Raw genomic sequence first — 27921 nt, forward strand, 5'->3', positions numbered from 1 at the left:
AACATAGTAGTCAAGGAAAGCCAAGCAATGGTGGGTAAATAGTATAATGGCTAACGGGGTCGGGCTGGAGACTCTTGCCTATATGCTCGGGGTCTTACTGATCGCCACATTTGGGGTCGGGAAGGAATTTTCCTCCAGGGCAGATTGGCTGAGCCTCTGGAGGTTTTTCGCAAAAAGAAGAACAGGAGTACTTGTGGCACCTTAGAGACTAACAAATTTATTAGAGCATTTATTAGTCTCTAAGGTGCCACAAGTACTCCTGTTCTTCTTTTTGCGGATACAGACTAACACGGCTGTTACTCTGAAACTGGAGGTTTTTCGCCTTCCTCCGCAGCATGGGGCAGGGATCTCTAGCAGGAGGGTCTCTGCCGATTGAAGTCACTAAAAACAGTATTGGGGACTTCAACAGCAGAGTCCAGGGAAGGGGTAGGGACGGTTTTATGGCCTGCAGCATGCAGGGGGTCAGACCAGATGATCATAATGGTCCCTTCTGACCTTAAAGTCTATGAGTCTATGAGTCCCCCAAATGAACTAGAGCAAGCTTTTGATGTACACCTCAAGATAGGGTTCTCCCCACCCCACTGTTTACTTCTTCCTGTTATTCTTTTCTTTGAAGTTTTTACAGTCCTTCACTAGCATTCAGGTCTTACTGATGAGCAGAGACCCACTGTGAACCATACAATATTTAATTGACATATAAACAGCCAAATAGATAAACATTTCTTGTCTAACAGAAATCTATTTTTCACCTTTGCTGGCAACCAGTCCCTAGACAGAGACCTTAAGAACATAATTTTCAGCAACTATATGTATTTCTTTCCACAGTGATACTGATGACCAATTTGACACCAGCTTTTGAGACTTCATCTGACATTCTTTGGTGAACTAGAATGTACTGGAGTACTGTGTCCAGCTCTGGGCACCACACTTGGGGAAAGTTGTGGACAAATTGGAGAAAGTCCAAAGCAGAATAACAAAAATCATTAACGATCTAGAAAACATGACCTACGAGGAAAGACTGAAAATACTGGGTTTGTTTGGTCTAGAGAAGAGAAGACTTGGGGGGGGGGGAGTACATGATAACAGTCTTCAAGGATGTAAAAGGATTTTACAAAGAGGAGGGTGATAAATGTTTTTCCTTAACCACTGAGGACAAGGCAAGAAGTAATGGGCTTAAATTGCAGCAAGGGAGATTTAGGCTAGATATTAGGAAAAACGTCCTAAGTATAAGCATAGTAAAAAGCTGCAACAAATTACCTATGGAGATTGTGGAATGTCCATCATTGGAAATTTTTAAGAATAGGTTAGACAAACATCTGTCAGGGATGGTCTAGATAACACTTAGTCTGGCCTCAGTGGAGGGGACTAGACTAGATGACCTATCGAGGTCCCTTCCAGTGTTACATTTCTATGATTCTATGTATATACCAGTCGGGAAATCCCTGTAACCCCTCTGCACCCCCTTGTCAGCTGGCATTAAGGGCAGGACCAGCTCCAACGTTTTTGCTGCCCCAAGCGGCGGGGGGGTAAGGGGAGGGGGAAGCCGCGATTGCCGCTTCATTCTTCGGCGGCTATTCGGCGGCAGGTCCTTCCCTCCGAGAGGGACTGAGGGACCCGCCGCCAAATTGTTGCCGAAGACCCGGATGGGCCACCCCTTTCCATTGGCCACCCCAAGCACCTGCTTGCTGCACTAGTGCCTGGAGCCAGCCTTGGTTAAGGGGTTCTTGGAGCACAGTTGTAAATTCAAATGATTATTTTTAAATTTAGATTTGTTTAAAATTAAGTAAAATATCCGATTGAAACAATTCAATTTTATCCACCTTGCTGGACACCCATTTGATTTTACTTCCGTTTAAATAAATATATGACATTTTATCCATCAGAATTCATTAGCTCAACATAAATAAATAAATAAACAAACTTAAAAGTGTGTGTTTTTTATATATATATATATATATATAAATAAATAAATAAATAAAATCAGGGCAGCTAGCAAATAATTGAGCAAAATTCACTAGGTCAGTTATGACATACCGTCATGCTATCAATGTTATTTGTTAACATTTAAGGTTTTCCAAGAAGTGCCAGCAGCTCTCAAAAGAAAAGGTTATCAAAAATTAGCTTCCAATAGCACTTTGTCATCTCAACCATCAGGAAGTGTCAAGCAGAGACTGCTTTCCTTTCCCAGGCTTGCAGTGAAAACAAGCCAAAATGTTTTAATATTTTGGTATCAAATTGCAGCTATCAAGTCTGATGATCTAGAAACAGTCTCCAATTTTTGCTATCTGAAGCTAAACCATGGGAATACTAGATGGAGTTTTGAGGGTCTAGATGCATTAATAATTTAGGACAATTGATCTTGGCATTTCTGTTTCAGTCCATCATTGTACTATTTATGCTTGTTTATGGGGGGGGGGTTCTGTGTGATCTGTATTCTGTCATTTCTTTTGCATGATTCTGTCTCTTGGACCAGAACTGCACCAAAAATGAACACAAATGGAAGGAAATAAAGAGTGCAAAACCCGGTTATACACAGAACAGTAAGACACTTACACTTTTTTTGTTTTTTTTCCTTAAACTATGGTGATGTACTAGTATACAGGATTCACTAAGCTGTACCTGCAGTCCTTTTTCAAAGCCTAAACTCCCATTACTGCATAATACCAAGCAGCACAGGGTCTTAAAGTCATAGCATTTTTATGGTGATGTTATTTTATACATCACACATAGCAACGCATATACAAACAATCAGATAATTGCCCATGTCATTGGTTATTTGTCCATGTGCAATTGTCCATTTGCTTGGGCAATTTCATAAGAACGGCCATACTGGGTCAGACCAAAGGTCCATCAAGCCCAGTATCCTGTTCTCTGACAGTGGCCAATGGCAGGTGCCCCAAACGGAATGAATAGACAGGCTATCATGAAGTGATCCATGCCTTGTCACCCAATCCCAGCTTCTGGCAAATAGAGGCTAGGTACACCATTCCTGCCCAATTTCCTTCGTGTAGTTGCACAGTATTTTTTCAGAAACACCTTTAGATGCAAATGTTCTAATGTTTAGCCCTAAAGATTAAACCTACTGAAGGAACAAACCTAATTAAGGCTAAAAATATGCCCTTCACTCACCTTGTGCTGCATTGCTGATACAGATCATATGGGATATTAAAGCAGCCATTCTTTTGGGGCCTACACAGAAGGATAATACCTATGCACAGTGGAAAGAGTTATGGATGAAATTTTAGCCTTAATTCAAATTTTTGGTTCTTGGAGCTTTAAGACAGAATGCTAACATTATATTAACATATTCCCTTTTCTTTTAAAGATAATCAAAAATAAATTCCTAGTGAAAGCAATTGTTAAAAAGGCAGTTTTACCAAACAGGGGCTTTAAAATGTGTAATATTTATCTGTTTAATAGAACAAAAGCATTTTCTACACTAGGCAGAATCTCTCAGCCTATGCCACTTCCCGCAGCCCCCATTGGCCTGGAATGGTGAACCGCAGCCAGTGGGAGCTGCAATCAGCCGAACCTGATGTTGGGGCTTAGGTTGGAGCCCAGACTCTAGGACCCTGTGAGGTGAGAGAGTCCCAAAGCTCAGGTTGCAGCCCCAGCCAGAATGTCTACATTCCACAGTTAAACAGCCCCTTAGCCCAAGCCCCATGACCTAGAGTCAGCGGGCACGGGCCAGCTGCAGGTGTCTAATTGCAGTGTAGACATACCCTTACAGAGTATTGTGTTACCAAGTTCTTATGACTGCCTCAATCCAGAATTAAATTGGCAGCCATAAAATAGACAGAGAAGCTACTATATAATCCCTGTTAAATCTTAATAGTAGCCAAGCAAAAACTCTTCTTAATAAAATAATCCATCAGTTTGCAAAATTATATTGCTTCAGAATAATCCAAATAACAGCCCTTCATCTGATGAATAAACCATGCCTTCAAATTTCCATTTTAAACCAATATAGGCTAAAACAAGCATCTGAAAACTCTTACTTTTGTTTAAAAAAAAAAATCTGCATTTTATGTAACACAAGAGCTGCATGTATTTTATATTTTTAATTTGGTAAAATTTCACCTAACTTCTGACATGTTGCTAGTAGTGCAGTAGTATTTTGTTGTTGTTCTGTTTTTCTAAAAAACCCAAGAAAAGACAAACAACAACAACAACTGAAATGTTACATTCATTTTCTTGCTTTCTTGTCTCCTAGTCATACAGTCAGTCACTTTCACATAAACAAGAGTCCTAAGAGCGTTACCTACAGTCTCCTGTTACTTACTTTGTAGCCCAACCTTTTTAGAGAAACCAGAATCTGCCACAGAACAATCTCATTTAACTCCAGTGTCATTCATTGTTAAGCAAAGCTCAGGGTTACAAACTCAGTATCATCTCATTTTACAACTCTTGTGTCATGTGAAAGTAGCACTTGTAGGTGGGTCGAAAACATGCAGCTAGAATATATATGGAAATCAACATGTGCACCACATGCCAGCCTTATGTTAAAAGAAGCCTTTCAAATAAAGGTTTGGGGCTATGTTTGAAAACTGGGATCTCTCAATATAGAGGGACAGTTGTCCCCATGTTTTACTTACATTTATTTTTAGAGAGAACATTTTAATGAAAGGGGTAGAGACAAAAAGAAAGGGGGTTGAAGTTGTAGCATGGATCCCAGAGTTATGGATTACACTAAACAAATGTCTTGATATAAAAGTTCTTAAAACCTTTCTCTGCATACTTTTAAAGCAGACATTCTTAGGTAAGCACACCTAACCTAAAACTGCAATTACTATACGTGTAACACAGCTAGCAGTCATAGTTGAGAAGGGCTGGTTTAATCCAGTTTCAGCTATTTAGAGAGATGTTTTATTGAGTTTACAAATAAGAACCTGCAATACTCCATTTCCATAGCAATACACTAAATCATCCAAGCTAAGCATGTCATCATGACTATAATTTACATGATGTAACATGACAGTTAAGATGTACTGTGGTAATTTGTGAGTGCTTTCAGTATTATTGTAGTATCAAAAATTTATATGGTTCAGTTATTAAGGCAAATTGTTTCATTCATACAGAAATGTCTGACAGTAAACCACAAAGGACCTTCAAATTACACTGAAAAAATGTCTTCTATGTTCAGACAATTTGCACACACTCTTCCCATTATTTTGTTCATTGAATGGAAAAGGAAGAAGTTTGTCTGTGTAAAGTTTCTACTAGAGTACAGGAAAAGTTCACGGTGTATGGAAGCTATAAAAAACTTCCCTTAGCCAAGCCCATTCAGCTGGGGTATCTTTAAGCATCTTATAGCCATGAGCAGGATGCCCACATTCTTTGGAAATGATGCTGTTTAATCTTCACATGCTCACTTACCTTTTGTCATGTTGATTTCCAGCCAACAGGACAAAAATAGGTGGATGAGCCTGAAGAGACTAGAATGGAAAATGTGCTGAAGCACATTAGTTTCATATACTTCACCATAATCAGAAAAAAGCTCAACTTCTGAACACAGTCCCAAATTCCAAAGACTGACAGAAAACTCATTTTAAGAACACACCACCTGTGATAACAGAAAGTCTCTGGATAGCAAGCCTGATACTCAGACCACTAAGGCAGCCAGGGAGATCTTCAAAGGTTTTAAAAGTAACGTAGTGCAGTAACCTTCAGAAGGCAGATACTTATATGTTTATATATTTATGTGTTTGGGGGGGGGGGGGGGGGAGTGGATCTGAATAAAAATGAGCAGTGAAACTGGCACAAAGTTTAGTACAGCACCTTCTGAGTTCCAAGGCAGAGTTCCCTACACAAGTTTATGCCAAGCATTAAAGTTTTGTAACCTAACTCACAACATCTGATATACACTTTGCATCTGTGAAAAGCAGGATAGGAAACAGCCTTTCATATCCAAGGATGAGATGGAAAGTGAAGAGGACAACCTGAAACACATATTCATATGCCAGCCAATTTGTTCAAAAAACAACACTGCAAATTATCTGAGCTTCTCTAAGACCTGACAGCAGAGGCCTCAAGAGGTCTCAGGTTAATTCTTCTCTCCCTTGATACTTTGTGTCTCATAAGGATTCTCTGCATGCGTAACTCAGTTCTTTTCAGCAAGCAATTTTGCTGGTCAAATAGCTATCCAACTTAATCTTCCCTTCAACACAAACTTTAAAAAAATTGCTTACATCTTTCCCTAGCAATAAATTAAATGATCATACAGGCAAGGACCATCTGCACTTACTTTGTTGCCCAAATAAGGGCTGGGTGCACTCCAGTAATAAATCAGCGGCAGCACTCTTCTGGCAGCCACATTACTGATGCTAAGCCGCTGAGGTCCACCAAAACTGTCCTGCTGAGGTGTAACTTGAAGGAGACCAGGTACATCAGTCAGATACCAGCCACTCATGTCTCCTACCTATAATGACAGAATAAAATACCTGTTGGAAGGAGAGTCAAGATATCAAAGTCCCAGCACCCACCAGCCTCTGTTTTGTTTGTCTTTTCTGCAGCTTCATTTGGTTTAAGATCTTGATTAATCTCAGTGAAGAATCATATTCAGTGACATGAGAATATTCATAGGAAAATAAATCTACTGTATGCATACCGGCTCTTGGATTTGTGTGTCCTGGACAGCCACTTAGGCTGGCAAAAAGTTAGGGGATGCCATAGGTAAATATTTGTTCCCCGTGGCTTAACAGAGAGTGGGGAGGGAATTCCAGCTCACTCCCAATAATATCTGAATCAGAGCCATTCATGCTCACACTGTAGGTCACACAACACAAATACTCTGTAAGTGATATAAGTCCCAGATGGTACAGAAGCCTGAAGTGAGAGTTCAACAAATCTGAATAGATATTATTCAGACACAATGTAGATTATTGTTCTAAAGACCTATATCTTAGAAGCTCAAAGGTCTCGTCTACTGCACCAGCTAGCAAAGACCGAAAACCTCAGATCCTGAATCTCTGAAATCCTCTATCAGGAAACTAACCAGTACAGAAGAGCTTAATATACATGCAAGCATGCTCAAGGCTTTTGGTTGGTTTCCAGATGCCTAGATACCAGCAGAGCTATGAAATGGCTCAGCTGTGAGCTGGAAAAGCTTCTGGATACTGGTATGTAGAGGAGTACACCAGACAGACCGCTTTACTCCCAGAGTTCCCATATACCAAACAGCCAAAACAAGCAGCTATTTAACCTGAAACAGATTTTTCCACGCTAGATTTACAGACATGTATTATAGCCCCTTTATAAAGAAACTGGTGTCCAGACTTTGAGACTTATTGAAAGTATAGGGCATGCTTGTACAAAAAAAAAATATATTTTCTACAATGTGCTTTTGCAAGTAAGACCATTGGAAGGGTCACCCCACCTTTAGCTTCAATGCTATATACCTATTGTACGAAAGAAATTCACCAGAGGTATAAGACCCTCACTGTTTACATGCCCCTATAAAGGATATTATTTCTTACACAAATTGTGTATTTGTAAGTGCAAACTCTTAATTAACCCATATGTGTCTATATGGATATTTATTACATGCCCAGAAAAGAGGCAGCCCTATGAATATCTTGGAATTACCCTCATTTTTCATACTTCATCATCGGCACATTCCATGACTGTTTCACACACACAGCTTCCTCTCTGACAGACATTTCTGAGTTGCTTTCTATATCAATCACAATGTTGATTTCAGAACATTTTCACAATGAAAACAAAGAAAGATCAGTTCTTGTGTGTGAAAACTCCTTTTCATGGTATATAATGTGCCTGCAGATCTTAGAACAACATGTGTTGTACAAGATACGTTTTAAAAGACAGCATAACCAATGACATATTTTTGCTATAATGTTTACTATTATTTTTCTTACACTGCTGTAGGTCCAGTGAGAGTCTATACAGACGTTTGTTTTCCCTGAACAAAAACACTCCTCACAGCCTCTGGGATTATCTTGCTGCAGGTTGAAGAAACTTGGTTTACAACGATCACAATTTTCTCCTTCAACATTTTCCTGGAAATGCACATTAGAATATTACTTCAGCTATTACATATTAAAATTAAAGGCTTTTTGCTCTCTTTTGGTTTGATACAACAATGCAAAAGGAAGACTTTTATGGGAAACCGTCCCCTAATTTTTCAATATAAGAGCCAAAATCTCCAAACAATTAAGCTGGTGCAGCCCAACTAAAGTTAAAGGCATTGCATGTGTGCAACTGAAGGTAGAATTTGGCCATTTAACTTTATACCTTTTCCATGAACATATTTTTTCACAATAATCTAGTAAATCTCCTCTAAAACATGGATGGCCCAAGGGAGGAAAGCGTGGGGTACAACTTGCCTATTCTTGGGAATCAGCAATCAGTGTCCAGCAACTGCAATAGCTATTTGAAACCAGGGTATGCTCATCCAGTGCAAAATGCAGCTTTTCAGCTCTTCTTGTCTATGCTTGGGGTTTGCACCAGTGCAGCTACTCCTGTAGCTGGCCACTGATGGCTGAAATGAGGGCTAATCCAAGTATAGGCAAGGCCTGTATTTCTCCCTCCATGACTGACAGTATTTGCCAACCATATAGATGATCTGTGACCCTACGGAGAACTGGAGCAGAGGACCCAAGTGCCAGATCATTGCAGCATTTTGTAATTTTGTTTTACAGCAAAGGTTTATTTTACTAGTTGAGATGCTGAGTTACCAGTATGTGATCAATCTGGCCCATATGCTGAGACAGAGATGCCTCTCCTCCACATGGGGTGCATTACAAAAAGGTTCACACTGTGGTGGGAGCTGAATAATGCAACAGTATTTTTCAAAGATACCCCAGAGAAGAATTATCCTTATAAGTACTCTCTCCAAATTATTTTGCACATGGTCCCTTTAATCCTGGACACCGCACTATGAAATGTGCACAGATGTATCAGAATCATTGGCTCCAGGCCAGCAGAGGCTGAACAGTTTATGGAAAGCCTGCCCATAACACAAGTAAATTAGGATAATCCTGGCTTTGCAGCACAGAAATAAGTTTACTGAAAGCCACTTGCCTGCCTTTGGGTCAGAGAGGCTAGAGAGATGAAAAGAGTGAGGCAAATAAAGGATAAGTGGCTGAAGGGGGAGAAAAGCAGAAACACAAAGGGCAAAGAGAAGACAGAAGGGGGAAAAAAAGAAAAACAGGCAAAGGGCAGATTCAAATAAGGATGTTATCACCAATTATGTGGTAATTCTGTATCTATTCCTATATCTGTTTTCATTGTCTCCCGCCAACTAGCAACATCATTTGGAGTCTGTACATCAAAAGCTTAAAGCAACTGTCAAGGCTGTTGGTCTGAAAATTTAAGCTGTAGTACTACTGTACTCTAACTGTAGCTGGCCTCTGAAAGTGGTTTCTATGCACACAAATGTTTGCAGCTGCAATTTTTTAAACCACTTTGAAAATCTGGCCCTAAAAGTTCCTTTAATATGATCCAATTGAATTGCTGATGTGTTATTGTGGGCAGGGTGGGAAGAGGAAAGAAAAGTGAGGACTGAAAAGTAAATGTATTTGTTATAATAAAAGTTTCAGTAACAAAGCAGAGCACAATTGTACTCTACAACTGCAAGTAATCTACACCATTCTTGTGAGCAGACAGTAAGTTAACAGAATCCTAAACCCTGAAGGTGGAAAAAGATATGTAACCCATCCTTCTGGCAGTGCAGAATTGTTTCCTACAGTAAAGTATATTTTGAATATATAACTCATCATCAAAGCTCATTTTCAAATCAGAACATAATGAAATGTGCCCCAAGTCTGATCCTCTAGACACGATAGCTTAAAAATTAAAACCCTGATAGGAAGAGATTTTACTTCTGACAGAGAACATTTGAGTGTTATATATGTGTCAAGTGAGGATAAGATTAATACCCTGAACAGACTTCAGTGCTGTTCAACTGTCACACTGGTGGTTTATGAGTGTATTCAATATGAGACAATAGAATGGAACTTTTTTGTACACTTGTGCTTTTGAGAACTTAATAGAAGCATTTTTACACACACACACACACACACACACACACACTTGTATCAGAGTCTGTAAATTAAACATCCAAATGGAACATACACAACAAATTCTTGAAAAATAACCCACAGTATCTACCATGTTGCTCTCTGCTGAGCATATTCAGGATGACTTATTTCTTATGTAAGCTGCATCTTTTGGACAACAGGTCTTTCATATGCATTATGGGTATTGAAGATATTTTTAAAACTAAAAATAGTTGTGTATCATTTTAAAATAGTGTTTTAATTCAAAAGCTATATCAATATTTGGCTTTCTGAATTTACACACACACAGCACTAAGAATTTCAGCCTACAGCACATACAGCCTCAGCAGTCAGGTTTTAACAGCATCTTTGACAGAAATACCTTGGAGGTTTCCAAACAAAGTGCCCAAAATGGAAAAGAGAATCTCCTTTGTCCAAACTTTGGCAGCAGAATGACAAAATATACTACATAACTTATAAAATAGAGGCCTTAAATGCCATTTCCCCTTAAACCAATAGTTCAGAATATTTGCTCTTTTAAAGACATATGACAGATTATTTTTAGAGTTGACAGTGCTCAGCTGCTTTTAATGTATAGCTCCTGGGCGGATGGCGGTGGGAATTTGAAATAAACAATTCACAGCTTTCTGAATGCCTTAAATATCTTATCTTGAGTATAATTCTCCTGGGTTTACCTGAATGGCAGCTGATTCCTAATTACTTGTTTTAAGACTTGTACTCAGGACTTGAAGTGTCACAGTCAGACCAGAAACACATTAACCCTAAAAGGAGTCACAATTTCTTGACACATATCACCACAGCTAAAACCAGTTGCCTACCTTTCCACAACAGTTGTTCTTTGAGATGTGTTGCACATGTCCATTCCACTAGGGTTGTGCGTGCAGCCCATGCACAGTTGTCAGAGATTTTTCCCTGAGCGGTTCCTGCTGGGGCAGTGTGAGCTCCCTTTGGTGACTCACACCACTGCACATAGCTATAAAAGGCTGCACTGCCCCGACCCCTCTCCATTCTGTCCTACCAACAAGATTCCGATAGAGAGGGAAAGGAAGGTGGGTCGTGGAATGGACATGTGCAACACATCTCAAAAAACAACAGTTACGGAAAGGTAGGTAACTGTTTTTTGTCTGAAGATTGGAATGAAGAAGGCAACCGTGATCCTGGGATATCACATCCACATCCATCAGGAGAAAGACTTCTGCTCTGACTGATAGATCTAGTAAAGTCAAAATCCAATGTTGATATGTCCATACTAGAGCCAGTGCCGGCTCTAACATTTTTGCCGCCCCAGGCAAAAAAGAGAGGGCGCCGCCCCCCCACCGCGAGCACCGTGCCGCCATACTCCCGCCCCAGTGCCGCCTAAATCCTCTCCCCCGAGCACCACACCACCCGAAGCCCCCGCCCCCCGAGCGCCAAGCTGCCCGAAGCCCCGCCCCCTCCAAGCGCCACGCGGTCCAAAGCCCCGGCCACCCTCCGAGCCCCACCCCGCGCCAGACCCCCCAGCGCCGTGCCAAGCCCCCGCCCTCCCCAGCGCCATGCCGCCCAAAGCCCCACCACCCCGAGCACCGCAATGCAGAAACAAAAACAAAAAACCCTCCAGCACTGCCCCAACGAACCAAAAAATAAATACATAAATAAAAACCCTAGCGCCGCCCTGCCCCAAGGTGCCGCCCCAAGCACGTCCTTGGTCGGCTGGTGTCTGGAGCCGGCCCTGACTGGAGCTATTAGAATAAAGTGCGTGGAATCTTGCTTGACTTTGGATAAGATTTTGGGCAGGATCGGAACTGATGGGAAGGCATACAGTAGGCCTCTCAACCAGGGCAGAAGGAAAGCATCAGCTGTGACCCGCTCGGGAACAAACATGACATTTTTTTGTTTTCTCTTGTTGGAAACAGGTCCACTTGAGGAGTTCCCCACTGCTGGAAAATGGAGCTGGAAAAGTCTGGTCCAAGAGACTACTCATGATGGCCTGTGAATGACCTGCTAACAGAGAGTATTCTGAGCTCCTGGAACGTAAGCAGCTCTCAGGCTGATGGAACTGGTGAAGCATAAATTCCACAGGAGGATTGCCTCCTGGCATAACTTTGTGGATTGGGCCCCCACTTGCAAACATTCACCAGTCCACAGAGGATAAGACCCAAATGGGTACTTGAATGTCTATATGATGATGGGCTGGTGAGTACACCAAGGCTATCCAACCCTGAGATCTCTCAGGTGTAGTTTGGCATGCTGTACCATGTAGGGGCATGCTGCCAAGTGTCCTAGAAGTTTGAGGCAGTTTCAAACTCTGATGCGAGGATGAGCCTTTAGATCTAGAGCAATAAGTCACCTTGTTTGGAACCTGTGTCAAGTCAAGTCCAGAACTACTCCAATGAATTCTATTAGTTAAACAGGAGATATACAGTGAAATCTGTCCTTGATCAGTAGCCCCCGGTATGTCAAAAGTGGACTGAATAGTTGCTACACTGGAGAGTACCAGAGACCTGGACTGGCCAATCATCCAGGTAAGGAAATACATGCAGTCCAGACTTGCTCAGGAATGCCGCTACTATAGCCATGCATTTCGTGAATATGCTACGAGCTGCTGATAGTCTGAAAGGCAGCACTGCAAATTGTCAGTGGAATCCATTGACCATGAACCTGAGGAATTTTTGGTGGCTCTGGTGAATTGTCATGTGAAAATAAACATCTTTTAAGTCTAGAGCAGCATATCAGTTTCCTGGGATCTAAGGAAGGGATATCAGATGCTGTAGTGGCGATTCAGAATAAAAAGGCCCGAGGACACCCCTCCCCTTTGCCGTTGGGATCAGAAAGTAACAGGACTAAAATCTCTTCCCTCTGAACAACATGGGAACTTCCTGTATGTCCTCCAGGAGGAGCAGAAACTGGACCTCCTGATGTAGCATCCTCTTGTGAGAGTGGTCCCTAAAGAGGGATGGGGACGGGAGGCAGAAATCAATTGAAGGGTGTATCACAGTTTCCTCTTCCTTAGGACCCACTAATACATAGTGATGTGGGTCCAAATGCTTAGTAAGTGGGATAAGCAGTTGGCAAAAATAGCATTCAGGAAAGATGGAACTATGGGGAGTGTATACTGTCCTCAACCAGCAGGTGAAAATCATTGCTTAGAGATAACCCAGATTGCCTAGAAGAGCTGGTAGCTGCAGAGGAGGGTAGAGGAGGAAGATGTATCTTGTAACTCCTTCCCTTTTTTAGGCAGGTCCTGGAAATGTGGTGAAAAGAGCTGAAACCATTGGGAATGTTGTGGGTGGAATGGTTTTCTTTTTTGTCGCCAGTGCATAGATCCTCAGAGACTTAAGGGTCACCCTTGAATCCTTAAGGCTATGAAGCCCCGATCAGTTTTACTGGACAACAGCCTTCAAATGGGAGGTCTTGAATTGTGTGTAGCCCCTCTGGAGGGAGGCCTGATGCCTGCAGCCAAGATAAATGCCTCATCATGATGGCAGAGGCCATAACTTGAGCTGCGGAATCTGTAACATCCAGGTTCACTGGCAATGCCATTCTGGCAATTAATTTGCCTTACTCTGCCAAAGAAGAGAACTCCTGGAGTTCAAAGACAAGCTTCTTGATGAGGCAAAGTAGGATATTATCATTAGCCTACAGGCTGAAATCCTATCAACCCAGCAGAGCTTGCTGGTTTGCAATCCTGAGCTGTAAACTCAGGAACCTCTGGAATAAATTTTCCTGCTAAATGGATCTAGATTTTTTTGCTTCCTTTCCCTTCAGAGTAGAGGACTGGTGTCCTTGCCTCTCCTTTTTTGTTGTTGGCTGCAACCACCAGGGAGAAGGGTGGTTGTAAAAGTGCTCAAACCTCCATGAAGGGACATAATATCTTTTCTCCACCCTTAGGGAGTGGGAGGCAGAGAAGAAGGGGTAAGTCATAAAATCTTGACAGGCTCCAGGATAGCTTCATTAATAGGGAGAGCTACCATAGAGGGGCCTGCAGAACCTAAAATACCCACAAGCCTGTGACATCTTTCTTGTATCTCTTCTGCCTGGATATCTAGAGCTACAGCCACCCTACTCAACAATGGCTGATGAGCTCTAAAATCATCAGGAGGGGAAGAGGTAGAGTCAGTCACTATTGCCTCATCAGGCAACATAGAAGAGGCTAAAGGTTGAGGAGGTACCTCCTCCAATCCCTCTATCGGGGAGACCTGAGCATGCAGCTCCACTTGCATAGTACCAGGGGAAGGAAGATGGTGACCTTCTTGCAGATGCTCCTAGCACCTGGCTGACATAGAAGTGTGGGGAGGCAACAGAGAGGTTCTGGAACATGGAGGGAAGCCCCAAGAGGTCTGGAAGGGTTACTGGTATGGAGGTTGGACCACTGGCTATTAGGATGATGTGCAGACCACTGGCTATTAGGATGATGAGCCTGTGGACAGTATCACAGCAGGCAGGCACCCCACTGGGGCTGCTGGGCATGCTCATGTCGGGACACAAAGGATACGACTTCTGAGTCTGAGGAGGAGTCTCTCTCCTCTGACCATTGGGGAGCTGAACCCATTGGTACCGAGGAGGGAGGTTCCAAGTCTTGGGAACAGAGTATCAGCCAAATCATTGCTGGCTTGCCTGTAGACGCAATCCTACATAGAGGTACTGCAAGAGTAGAAGTGGCTGGTACTGAGCAGAGGAGAAGTTGGTACTGACAAATTAAGCAACTCTCAGGTTGCCTCGAAAGCCTCAGGTGTCAATGGCACTGGAAAGGGCTCCTGTTGAGGTACCACAAGTGGTGCCAATTCTTTGGGGAATGGTCTCAACTGACCCTTCCTGGTCCACCCTGCTCCTGGGGGTGTGACTTTTTTTTGAGTGCACCTCTGAAGTCTTGTGACCATTTAGTGCTTCTCCTTGCAGGATGGTGGTACCAAATCTTTATTAGACTCACACAGTCTCTTCTTAGGCTCCTGTGACACAGATCTGCCTGAGGATTCTGTCAGAACAGGAGGAGCACTCCTAGGAAACTCGGACAAGCTTGGAACCCATTTGGAGTGGGGGCAGGTTCTGATGATGGATGGAGTGCAGACTCATTGAGCAGATGCTTGCATCTGGCAGCCCTACCCTTTTTCCAACAGGGTTTGAACTCTCTACAAATGTGACATTTGTCACTTACATGCGCCTCTCCCACAAACTTAAGGCAGCTGCGGTATGGGTCACTCACTGGCCTAGACCTGTTACATGAACAACAAGCCTTAAAGCCAGGAGAACAGGGCATCAGTCTGGTACCAAGCCCAGTACCCAATCAGGCACCAGCAACTGTATACTAAAAAGACTGTATTCCAAACTTATCTCTAAAACTAACTATTTACAGACATGCTATACAAGACTACAAATTAATGCTACAGGTACTATTTACACTAAGGGAGGGAAGATATGATGAATCAAAGATGGCAGTTCCAACAACAACCATCATTTGCGGTAGGAAGGAACTGAGGGAGGGCGGGGGCAACACAGCCCTTTATACTTGTGTGCAGTGGCATGTGGCACCAGAGGGCACTCACGCTGCCCTGACGGGTACTGTTAGGGAAAGTCTCCGACAACTGTGCACAAGGTGTGCACACACCCAAAGCGGAACGGACATGTGCAATCACTTGAAGAGAAAGAACAGCATGACAACATTGCAATGACGGTAGAGGATAATGGGTTTTAATTTCTCATAATATCAATGGTGATTAACTATGGCTGAAAATAGTTTGACACTCATACCTTGCAAATGCAGGATCCTATACAAGGGTCATCATTCAAGCTGCCTTTCACAGAGCAGCTACAGGCCATGCAGTCAGGATAACCCTTGTAACCCAAAGCACATCGATTGCAGCTTTCACCTGCGTAGCCAGTCTTGCAGTGGCAGAATCCAGGGAGCATGCCTATGGAAAGTAAAAGAAAACACTAAATCCACATATGTATTGATTTATCTTTATTATTAGTTATTTGTACTATGATTGCAAGGATCAGGGCCACACTTGTGTTAGGCACTGTACAAGTACAAATTGTGTGCACAGACCATGCCCTGAAAAGCTGACAATCCTAGGGCCAGTGTGCTGCTCTTACTCCTATCGAGTAGCACCTTAACCCCACAATAAACCCCACTGAAATCAATGGGACTGCTCCCTGAGTAAAGTACTACTAAATGTGAGTCGGGGGGCCAGCATCTAGGTCTTATTTACCCCACACTGTCTGAGCAGACTTTACATTTAAAATAAACAGCTGTAATTGAGATTTAGCATTACATATACAAATATGCAGGCAAAAAAAAAATGGCAGCATGACGGAGTCTCTGATTCAGGAAGCATCCAACCACTGGAGCTGTTATAGGTTGTTTAAAAGCTAAATTACTAGGAGATTATTTATTTCACCCCAAAGTCGAGTGCCTTGGATGAAGAGATGGGTTGATTCAGTCAAGGATTGCTGTCTAATTTTTAGAGCAGTGGACTGGGAGGTCCAGGTCTCAGAGATCCCAGCTCTGCCACTGAATTGGGTGATTATAAACTGAATCATTTAAACTTCTGTACTTCAGTTTATCCACTAGTAACATAGATTACAGATGGGCTAAAGAGGTCACTGTTTAATCTGGCAAAATTTTGCATGGATTATGGCCTTTCAAACCCAAAACCAAGGGTTGTTCGGGTCAGAGCTCCATTTTATTCATACCAAAGGTTGTAGCTAGGGTAGGGTTTCATAAAAGATTCTGGTTCTGGCCCTTATCTATATTGAACATAAACCTATCACACAGGACTATTATGAAAATCAGTGTTTAATGAGCACTTTGAGATTCAAATACAGTATTAAAATGTGCTCTTTATGCCAGAAGCATCATTATTTACCTTTAGGATTATCAGTGGAACATATTCATACCCAATAATCCTCATCCTTGACATATCCAGAGTGCTCATCCTGCAACCTCCATCTCAGTGAGAAGCACTCATTACTAGCCTATACCCCCAATCATCATAATCTTCCCATTTAAATTTAAGAATTATAACCTGTTTATTCCTTGGTGTGCCACATGCTTCAGAAGCAGATTTCCATTTTACACCATGCAAACAATTTCTCGTTAAACAACCAGCCAGCTCCTCTGGAATGTGTTTCAATATATCTAATGTGTATTCATTCTGATTTGCAAGTATATAGAGAAATTCCATTGGAATTGATCATGTTTCTCAGCCTTTCATTCAGACAAGAAACAGACTCATTTCAGTTTACAAATACTCAAGTAAATTGGCTTTTTTCAGTTGTTGTCTTGGATGAGAGGTTTTTTGCTATCTTCACTGAAATAGAGATTCTGTCAAGGTAACATATTATGGGCTCAATACATAGTACTTCCTTCACAATTGGCTGGGTACAATATATTTTTTTAAGTACATAGGGTTTCATTGAGCTAGTGAACACATATCCAAGACAGAAATGAACAGGGATCTGTAAGGAAAAAAGTTTGGATCTGTGCCTAGATATTCCAGTGATACTTGCAGTATAAGAGCTGTTGTGACAATTGGTCTATAACTTTTGCCTACTTAGGAATTTACCATGGAAAGTAGGTCACATTATAACATGTTTTCTTGAAAATAAACAGGTGCAAGAGAATCAGACAGAGAAACTAAATTAGTCTAAACGTAACAGGCCAAGTTGATATGATTCAAGGACTGTGTTAAAGTTATACTTGTTAAAAATAGGAGACATGGAACCAGAGGTTAATGAGCCAAAATTGGCATATCTGATATTAGGCCTAATTGGAAGACAATATAATGACGGGATGTGCTATTCCACCCATCACTCCCTTTTGCGGTCCTTAAAAGAAAGATTTTTGTAGGGAAAGTATGAAAGAACAAAACGAAGAACAGATAGAAAGAACAGTCAGAATTTATTGGAATGAGCCTCACGATCATGGCTGCCACTCCACCTTTTCCCGGGAACCCAGCCCTTCATCATCCTAATCCTGATCAGAACAGGCCAGAAAGAGAGGGACCCAGGTGACATCGCATCCCTACCAGCTCCAGCTGAATCCCAAACACCACATGGGATGACAGTTATTATCATCCTTGAGCCCATCTAAGAGACTATCAAACAAGACTTCTAAGACTTTAACAACAAGAGCACCACCAACAGTTCCAGTCCCAAAGCATTTACAATTTAAGACAACAGGCAATGAGTAACAAATAACTGGAGGTAATAGGGGAGCAAGGATAAAGATACGATGGCCAGAAATGTGATTATGTAGTCTAATTGTATGCACAGATGGTTTTGAGTTTGCTAATTTTAAATATATATAAGATAAATAGCAGAACTCCCTTACTGGCCTTCTAGCCAGCCATAACAAATTGTCCTTTTCCATAAGCAACATAATTGAAAAGGTTTTTGTGGAGGGACTTCAAGGAGGAAGGAAGAGTGGCTTTACAGCCTTTTTCAGAGAGGGTGTTTTGTCCTTCTGCACAGACTGCTTCAGGGAGGGTATTCCATGAATGAAGGCTGGCATGGAAAAAAGACTGGAGGAGTTTGTTGGAGATGTGGACAAATGGACAACTGAGGCTAGCATCATTGGCAGAATAAAGAGTTGGAGGACAATATGACAAGTTACAAGAACAAGTAAGCAAGGAGGATCAGAGGTGTTAGAGACCTTAAAGGTGTGTGTGGGAGGGGGGCTGTATCTGATATGGTAGAGAAGACAGAGCCAGCAGAGAAACTAAAAGAGTGTTCTAACATAGATGGAGCTGAAGAGGGTTGTCAGGAGTTTCTGTCAAGCTAGGAGATGAGGGCCTAGACAAAAGGTTTAATGGTGTGAAGAGAGGGAAAAAATGTCAAGACATCCAGGTAGACATGTTAAAGAGAGACACTGAAATATGGAATTGGATGGATCGAGACACTAGAGAACGACTGTGGAGAAAGATGAGGAGTGGACCAACGATAAAGCTCTGAAGGACACCACCAGAAAGAGGAAGAGGGGAGCAGCAGAATCTATCAGAAGAAACACTGGCACAATGACTACAGAGGCAGGAGGAGAACCAGGGGAAGACAAGAATCACAAAAGCAAGGGAGGACAAGGTTTCAAGAAGGGCCTGGTGGATGCAGTTTTTTGAAGCAGGTTTAAAATCCTGCTCGCCGCAGTACAAAACTCTGTAGAATGCCCCCTACTGTGGTTAGTTCAGTAGGTATGAGAAATAAACTGTACTGTAGCTGACAGCTACCTGGAGACATGCATGCATGCATGGCACCACATTTCTTTAATTAAGGCCTTTTTCTCTCAAAATGATAGCCTCATTATTTTACTAAAGAGACTGAACATCAGCAGTAGCAGATGTTTGAATAAAAGGTATCCCTTTTAATAGCATGAAGGTAGCCTTTAGTTTTTTAAATCCTTCATCTATAACCTGTACACTCTTATCCACGGTTTGCTAAAGACATCACATTGTCTTGCTGTATCTTTTCTAACCCTGGGAGTCATGTTCTCTTCAGCTTCTACACAATTTCCTATTAATCTGTGTGATATACTGTTCCTTTCACTTCTGTATTAATCAGGCTCTATCATTCTATCTAGAATCTTTAATCATGTTATTTAATGCATGTAATCAGTACATGGGTAATGTAGTAGATTTTGTACCTCTGGGCTCTGTATTTACAGCTCTGTTGTGCTTCTTTTATGTTCCATTGAATTACTTGGGGGGAAAAAAGATCACTAGAGTATCTCTTATCAATGGTGTACAATTAGTCCAATTAAAAAAATCTCTTAAAACCTGACCTTGAAGTTCTGCTGCACTCCAACCAAATGTCAACAACACATTGTTTCCAAGCTACAAGAAAGCAGCATGTTCTCTATTTTAAGATGGCTCTTATAGAGAAACTAAGATGAAAAATTTATAATCCTAAAGTAATAATAGAGATGGTAGGTAAATGTGACACCTGTCAAAGGGACTTTTCCTAGTTTTCAAATGCAAATAGGCACGCCGAAGAAAAGGGAGTGTAAGATTAAGGTTCTGCTTTATTTTAATCTCTGTCTCTGAAAGAGAAAGCTCTTTGCTCTTGGCAAGAGGACTAGAAAATCCTTTACAAGGATGCAACTGCATGCTGTGTGCTTCATGCACGCATCTTGCTTCCCAGCACAGAATCAGGAGATATGCTATAGGCTGAGTTTGGCAGGAGGTCTAGTGTGTGTGTGTATATATATATATATTTGAATGCCAGTATCTACCACATTTCAGAGAACCATGGAATAATGGGAAAAGCCAACATAAGAAGAGTTCAGTTGGGAATATTCTTCCCAACGTGCACATGCCTGCAGGCTGCAAAACTGAAAGACAGTATGAGAGAACGCTGTGAGAGCGCAAGCGGCTTAGTGACCATGTGAATGAATTAGCACTGGTCTACTGTGAGGGCTGGCTCAGTGAAGGGAGATAATTCAGCTTTCATTTTAACAATGTTGTGCACAATGTTTAACACTGTAACTGTAATCTAACTGTCAGGGATCTCACCTCCTTCCGCACTTTTCTCATCCTTGACACAAGTAGCATGTAAAGACCCAACTGGATTACAGGAACATGGCTGGCACGGGTTAGGGTCATCTGGTACTACCTACCAGAAATAAATAAAAGTATAAAAAAAAAAAAACCCCAGTGAGTTTCAAAGCTAAATCTTACCTTTTAAAAATTAGAAACTGGTACTTAATTTAAAAAAACCCACAACAACAAAATCAGGATTGAATCATTCTGTGTTTAGGGTTTGTTTGTTTCAAATAAATGTGCAAGTTTTAACAAACACTGAAACAGTATTGTTCATTCAGTCTATTAGTTTGTTATTCAGTCTGCATGTTAATCTTAGCAAATTTTTACCAAAGAGACACTCGAGTAATTGAGGTCCCAAATTTAGTTTGTTAAAGAAAAAGTGTTGTATATAAACTAATGTTAACAGAAATGTTTTTATCATTTTTTAATTACAGTGAGTGAAGGCATGCTTTAGTTTTTAAACCTTTTTGGGTTTCGAGTAGCTAAATTCTGCAGCATTGTGATAATGAATGAGAAGCATGGATTGAAACTTATTGTAAGTGGAATAGTTCAGTTACACGGTCTGAGATGAGCGAAAAACAATAATTAAACTACAGGATAAATGAAGAAAAGTGAACACTAGACAATTGAACAATTTGCTTTCACCTTCCCTTTTTTCATCTTAGAAAAGGAACCAGACAAGGCCCAGATTTTATTATAACAGTATGCCTGGGACAAAAAGCAAAAAGTGCAGAGAAATCTAGGTGTCCAGATTCCATCATTCTTTTTTCCCTGTGGGCAGCAGAGGATTTACATGGAAGGGGATGGAACTTATATTGATTATGACTGGCAAGTGCAATCATATTTCCCTCTGTGAGTATCCCCATCATTTTCGGACCCCATGTAGCTGTTCGTTTCAAGTGTCCGTAAGGTCAGTTGACCTCTACTTGGTGTTGCCTGATGAATTGGGCACAAGCAGTAAAGAGCTATCATGTTGAGTGTAAAAGCTTATTAACACTTCCATTCTGTGCCTGATCCCCAACAACTCAGGGGACAAGACCCAACACAGATTGAACCCTGTGTATCCTCACCCTTATTCCAAGATTCGGCATTTTTACCATTGATGAACCAGCATCTCTGAACATGGAAAGCTGCTAAAACCACACTGAACCTTGAGAATGTTTTCACAGTCTTTTTCCATTATTAGGAAGAAAGAATATTCTCATGGTTAAGACAAAGAAGTTAGAGTGGTATTTTCAAAAGTGCCAAAGTGACTTAAGAGCACAATTCTTATTGACAGTCAATGAAACTTGTGCTCCTATATGTCATTCATGCATTTCTGAAAATACCTCCATATGACTTGGGATGTGAGAGTTCTATTCCCAGGCTGGCCATACTCTTTCTTTGTGACCCTGGACAAGTCATTTAGCCCTACATTTTCAAAAGTCTGGCCTTCCTACTGTATTTTCAGAAGCTTGTCCACATTTTCTATACTCACAATTGACTGTGGACACAAAAATTAGTAGTTGGAGGACTGCTTACATTTTGCTCCAAAATAAGTTTAAACCATCCAGCTGGCGACAAGAGACCAAAACTCTTTCTTCTATATGCTTTGAAGACAAAGTCCAACCTTGCTATATAGGGGGGAATTTTTAATTTTGTTCATTTGTTGTTAGTCTCCATGGTAGTAGAGGGAAGAACAATCAGGCCCAGTGGCCAAACTTTACTGAACTGAGGGCCACAATGATAATGTACCAGGAAACTCCAGTCACCCAAGAGGCACACGTAAACAGAATAGAGAGAGCAGCTCTCTGTATCTTTAATACAGAGTGATGACAGACCATGGAGATAATGGATCTCAGTAGGTCATGCTTCTTCTCATGGCCTCAATTCAGACCGAGATTGAGCATCACCTTCTGGAATTTAGTGTAGCATTTCCACAGACCATATCTCTTTCTACTGAAGTGGAAGGCATCCCAGGATAGATTGGAGAATTTTGTTGATTATGTCTAGTTTGCAACTGCATTTTGGCCATGCCTGATAAAGGTCAGGAGATGCTAACAGAACGATTTAGAAGTACTACTACATTATATTTAAAGAGCTTAAACAAATTAGAGATTCTCCTAATTTCCTTACCACCCCCAACAACTACAGCAATATCTCTGCTTTCTGAGAATGTATGCTGAAATTCTCTACGATGCAAAAGCTGTGTTTACAGGATTGCATCCTCCTTTAATTCAAACTGAAGTACTAGCTGGAGGCCCTGACCTTAAGTACATTCTTTCATATCAACACAATTTGCTTTCATATTCCTGTGAACATCTACTTTACAGATTTCTAACTGTGAAAGGCGACTAGTTTGCTGTCAGAATTAGAACTTAACCTTCATAAAATGGCAATCAAAAGTGTGTCTTCTCTACTTAATAACCTAACTCCCCACACAGAAGTGATAGCTTGAACTACACAGAAGCGACAGCAGAGCATACTTTACCCCTTTTGGCCTGAAGTAACCATCAGTGCAGGTCTCACAGTTTATGCCTGCAGTGTTGTGTGTGCAATTAATACACACTCCACCTCCAGTGTATTCTCCATGGATATTCAAACTCTGATTTCTGTCTGCAATATTCTGATCATAGTAACATTCCTTAGTCTTCCCATGACAATTGCATTCTGAAAAAGAGACAACTATAATAGCAAACCTCACACCCAGGCTACAGACATGCAGAAATAACATTTTTACTGAAGTATTAAGAAGATTCTTTCATCATTTTGACATCTATGCCATGAACATTGAAACAAATAGCATCTTTACTCATGAGCATACCACTTCTTCAGCTCTTAAATATAATAAGGTCCACTCTCAAATGGTGCCTGGAGTTCCTTCAGATAATATTTCTTTCTAGGGGACTTGTCTTTGGAAAAAGCCCTTTTTAAAAAAAAAAAAATGCTGCAATATGCCATTTTAAATTGGTGATCCCATAACATTTTGCTGAATGCACATGTTGCTCATGAGAAAGTTGGATAGTACAAGATAAGAAGAAGATACAAGAACTACAAAGAATCTATTGAAATGTTAAAACTCTTAGCGACATTAATATTCATCAAAGCTAAAAAGGAAGCTCATTGGAAGTACTTCATCTACATATAATGTATGTTGGATATGGTCAGAACAGAGACCTCGAATCCAACCGCCTTCAAATTTCAGGGCAGTTCAAAGTTGAATCTTCAGATCCAAAATTGCCCCCTTTGGCTTTTGTTCCAGGCTGGACCCAAAATTACAAGAGGACAATATTCTGGTTTGCTTCATGAGATTTCCAGCATTAAAATGTGTAAAACAGTCTGTAAGATTTCAGCACTATTGAATCAACCCTTTTACCACATTTTGGCCTCAGACCCACAACCTTAGGCTCAACTTAACCGGGATCTAAATTCCACTTCCCTGGCCAACCTCTAATATTTTCCTGTGTGTTATAAACAAGTTTGGTGCCTGGTTTGTATAAAAGTAAAATTTTGGTAATTATCATTTCTAAATTTTAATAAAGAGGAATCCCTGATCCAAAGCCCACTGAACTCAGAGAGAGTCTGTCCATTGACTTCAGCATGCTTTGGATCAGACCCTATGGGCTCATTTGCACTATTTTGAGAGCCCTGCACCTGAGGGGCTGCAAAGAGCATTAGAATAAAGGCATCTGCACTCCTGTAGCCATATGAACACTCATGTACAGTAGCCTTGTATTTTAATAGGTTCAGAAATTAAGGTAGTTTGTGACATCAATGTTAACTATTATTATTAGAGATAGGAGAAATTCCAGCCTTTTGAACTTTGTTTTCATTCCAAACCAAAATGAAAAGTTGAATATCAATATTTTTCACAAAATGTAAACTTTGAAAAACATGATTTACAAATATCAAATTATTTCATTAGATAATGTTGAAACATTTCATATAAATATATAAATATCTTAGTCAAAATGAATTGAATTGAAATTAACCATCTTTATCTTATCGAAACAAAATGAGAAAGTCAAAACAAATTGTTTTGATATTCTCCTATTGAAAATTTAATCAAAATTGACATTCTCAAAACATTTTAATTTTGACAAAACTCCATTTTTTGGTGGAAATCTGTTTAATCAAAACTTTTCAAACAAAACCACATCTATTTATTATATGGTAAAAAACAGCATAGTGGATCTGAACATGTGGTTTACATTTACAATCACTTGCAAGTGTTATTTTGAAGTTAAATGAATTCTGCAGAGGCTTAAGGACTAAATACTACTCAGAGCTGACCAGGAGGTAAGCTAACACTTTTTTATTTTGCTTTGCTTTTTTATAACTTACCTTCACACTCAGACTTGACCAGGAACGTCCCAGCTCCCCAGGGCTTTTGATTAAAACCAGGACAGCAATGATCACAACTTTCTCCACATGTGTTGTGTTCACATTGACAAGTCGATCTCTAATTGACATTAAAAAAATGAAAAAAAGTATTAACACAGCATGATATTAGAACAAAGCAAAGAGAAGAGCTCTGAGACAGGTGGAGGTTAGGAATACACCTCTAACCCAATATAACGCTGTCCTTGGGAGCCAAAAAAAATCTTACCGTGTTATATGTGAAACCGCGTTATATCGAACTTGCTTTGATCCACCGGAGTGCGCAGCCACACACCCCTAGAGCACTGCTTTAACACGTTAGATCTGAATTCATGTTATATCGGGTCACATTTTCTCGGGCTAGAGGTGTACATGCAAACCAGCCCACCTATGACTGACACCCTCTCTTATATTATCCTGTTTTCTTCAGTGGGCCTTTAAAATCTATTCATCATATTTTTATAATGATCTTATATATTTGACACCTGTCCCTTTCCAGCAATACATTTATGCAAATTATTGCAAGCAAAGTGATCCACACCAGATTCCATGTATATTTCATTAATTTTTTTCTATGTATTATAGTTTTAACACAATTCAAATATTTGCATAGTGGCAGAACAGGATACTTCACCCCACTACAACCCCTTCCTGTGTTGCATAGGCAGAACATCAAGACAGAATTTTCTAGAGAACCCTTTCTGGTTCTGCAATGTTACCATCACTCTTCCAAGGCAAGCCCAATGGAAAGGCATAGCTCTAAGGCTATGATTGTAGTCTGACAGCTGTTCTTTAAGAATAACTGCAGAAACGGTGCAGCATTTCTTATGCAGATCTTATGAAAAAGGCCTATAAGAATAAAACCAACAGGATTCTATAGAAATTATTCAGAACTATAGATATTTTTACAGAACGAGATTTTTCTAGAGGGCTTTTGAAATATCCTATTTCACTTTAGAGCAGGGATATGATTTTCTATTCAATTCTAGAGGATGGTTCAGAATTCTATAGAAAGATTATTATTTTCTATAAAATTCTACAGGATTTCTCCATAAGGGAAAGCTGGGTGCAATCTCACGCTGTTGTATCCTAGTAGCATTATAGATAAATTCAGCAATTTCATTTTGTGCATGTGTACGGAATTGGGAAGAAGCTGGAGAATCAGTCTTGAACTGAATTCCTTATTTGATTATGTTCTGATAGAGCTGAACTTGTGTGGAAAGCTAAAAATACAGAAGAAATTATAACCATTAAATTGGTGATGTTTGTTTAAGAAGAATCATGATTAATACCATGGAAGGAATAGAAAGACTGAGGCATTCAGTCTCCAAAGCTAAATCATGTAACTTGCTGTCAGAGCTGGAGAGTTTTCAAAATGAATGGATTTATTCAGTTTTTTTTTTTTTTTTTTAAGAGAAAATCTTTCACTGTTACTGTGATGGTGGATTTCAAAGTCCATCATTCTGACTGCCAACGTTATTTCACCCTGGCACAGGTTTTCGTTATATTGTGGGAACAGACATCAATTCACAGAACTCTGTCAATGGGGAATATTCATATTCTACACCATGAACAAGGAGCCTAGAAATATACGTACGTTAGTTGCTGGATCCAAAGGACAAGCCCTTGCATGGCCAGAACAGATACACATGCCTCCAACAGATACATCTTTTACAGAATAGTAATACTGTAAGACAAAACAGAGAAGGAATTGCCAAATGGATTGCAAGCTGCAGGTGGCCAAGTACTGAAACTGCTTATTTTATTTCCTTGTTATGTATTAGAAATACAGCAGATGGTATGATAGGTATCTGCTTCCTGAACATCAGATTCAGGCCTCAGTGAAAAAGAAAAGGGATCAAATTCTCTGCTGGTGTAAACTGTCATTGCTCCATTGAAGTCAGGGGAGCTGCACCAATTTATACAGCATAGAATATGGCTCACAGTTCACATACAGCACACAGATATAGAAAAAATAAAGGCTAAATATTCACAACATAAAAGAGCAGGTCATATATGTAGATTTTACACCTGTGAAGGAAGAAAGCTCAGAACACATGATGAAAGTACACTAATAGTAATGGTACAAAATTACTCAGCAAATACATACTATGTGTTAAAGAAAGAACCTTTTTTTTTTTTTAAATAAACAAATGCTATGTAACAATGGCCTTTGGTCATCTCAATAAGGTAATGCTTTGGCATGCCCCAGACAGTGAGAAGTACAGTTAAAATCTTCTGCTGGTCTGCAGATTGACCTGATGGGAAATGGGGGTGGAGAGAAGGGAGAGTTCCCTATCCTGTTTAATAGAATAGGATATCAGGGTTGGAAGGGACCTCAGGAGGTCATCTAGCCCAACCCGCTGCTCAAAGGAGGACCCATCCCCAGACAGATTTTTGCCCCAGATCCCTAAATGCCCCCCTCCAGGATTGAACTCACAACCCTGGGCTTAGGAAGTCAATCTCAAACCACTGAGCTATCCCTGTACTTATAGTCTAGCAGTCCACCCATTGACCATTCCCTTCTGATTTTGGTGGGGATAAATGACCCAGACAAAAGACAGGAATGCATCCATGGTAGTGAAAGAATACTTGCAAGACCCTTCAAATAAACAGGCTTCAGTAGGGCTAAGCTGCTTATATATGGGAGAGATTTATGGCTGGTCTTACAGATCCCACACTAGAACCCCGAGATGCATGTAACCATACAAAACTTAATTGGCAGTAGCACAGCTTCACGAGATTCTGTAGAAGACTGAAGACAAGGTCTGGCTTGGCAGGGACCTCTCCCCCAGCTTAATTAGACTGAAAATATCCCCTAACTAAGCTGAACACACCCACTCTTCTTAGTCTTTCCTCAGATGGAAGTCTTCACATTCCTCTGATATTTGTCATTGCCTGTCTTTGTACACCTTATATTTCTGACATATCCTTTTCCCAAGGAGGGATCAGAACTGAACACTGTTCTCCAGATGAGGACATACCACTGATTTACCTGAAGCACAAGTGGGCAAACT

The 27921-nt window shown here is 40.7% G+C and overlaps 1 protein-coding gene across 9 annotated transcripts in view; it reads right to left on the bottom strand.

Annotated features, from left to right (window-relative positions):
- LAMA2 (laminin subunit alpha 2) overlaps positions 1-27921 on the bottom strand; it is a 474663-nt gene that overhangs the window by 246806 nt on the left and 199936 nt on the right. For all 9 annotated transcript variants that reach the window (XM_054023114.1, XM_054023113.1, XM_054023109.1 and 6 more), the window contains exons 6-12: positions 26502-26591; positions 24869-24986; positions 23016-23194; positions 20516-20615; positions 15762-15922; positions 7875-8015; positions 6245-6418 (exon numbers count right to left, since the gene is read on the bottom strand). In XM_054023114.1, coding sequence (XP_053879089.1) covers positions 6245-6418; positions 7875-8015; positions 15762-15922; positions 20516-20615; positions 23016-23194; positions 24869-24986; positions 26502-26591 — 963 coding nt within the window. The remainder of the gene's footprint in view (positions 1-6244; positions 6419-7874; positions 8016-15761; positions 15923-20515; positions 20616-23015; positions 23195-24868; positions 24987-26501; positions 26592-27921) is intronic.

The sequence above is a fragment of the Malaclemys terrapin genome, chromosome 3, assembly GCF_027887155.1.
Source record: "Malaclemys terrapin pileata isolate rMalTer1 chromosome 3, rMalTer1.hap1, whole genome shotgun sequence".
NCBI lineage: Eukaryota > Metazoa > Chordata > Testudines > Emydidae > Malaclemys > Malaclemys terrapin.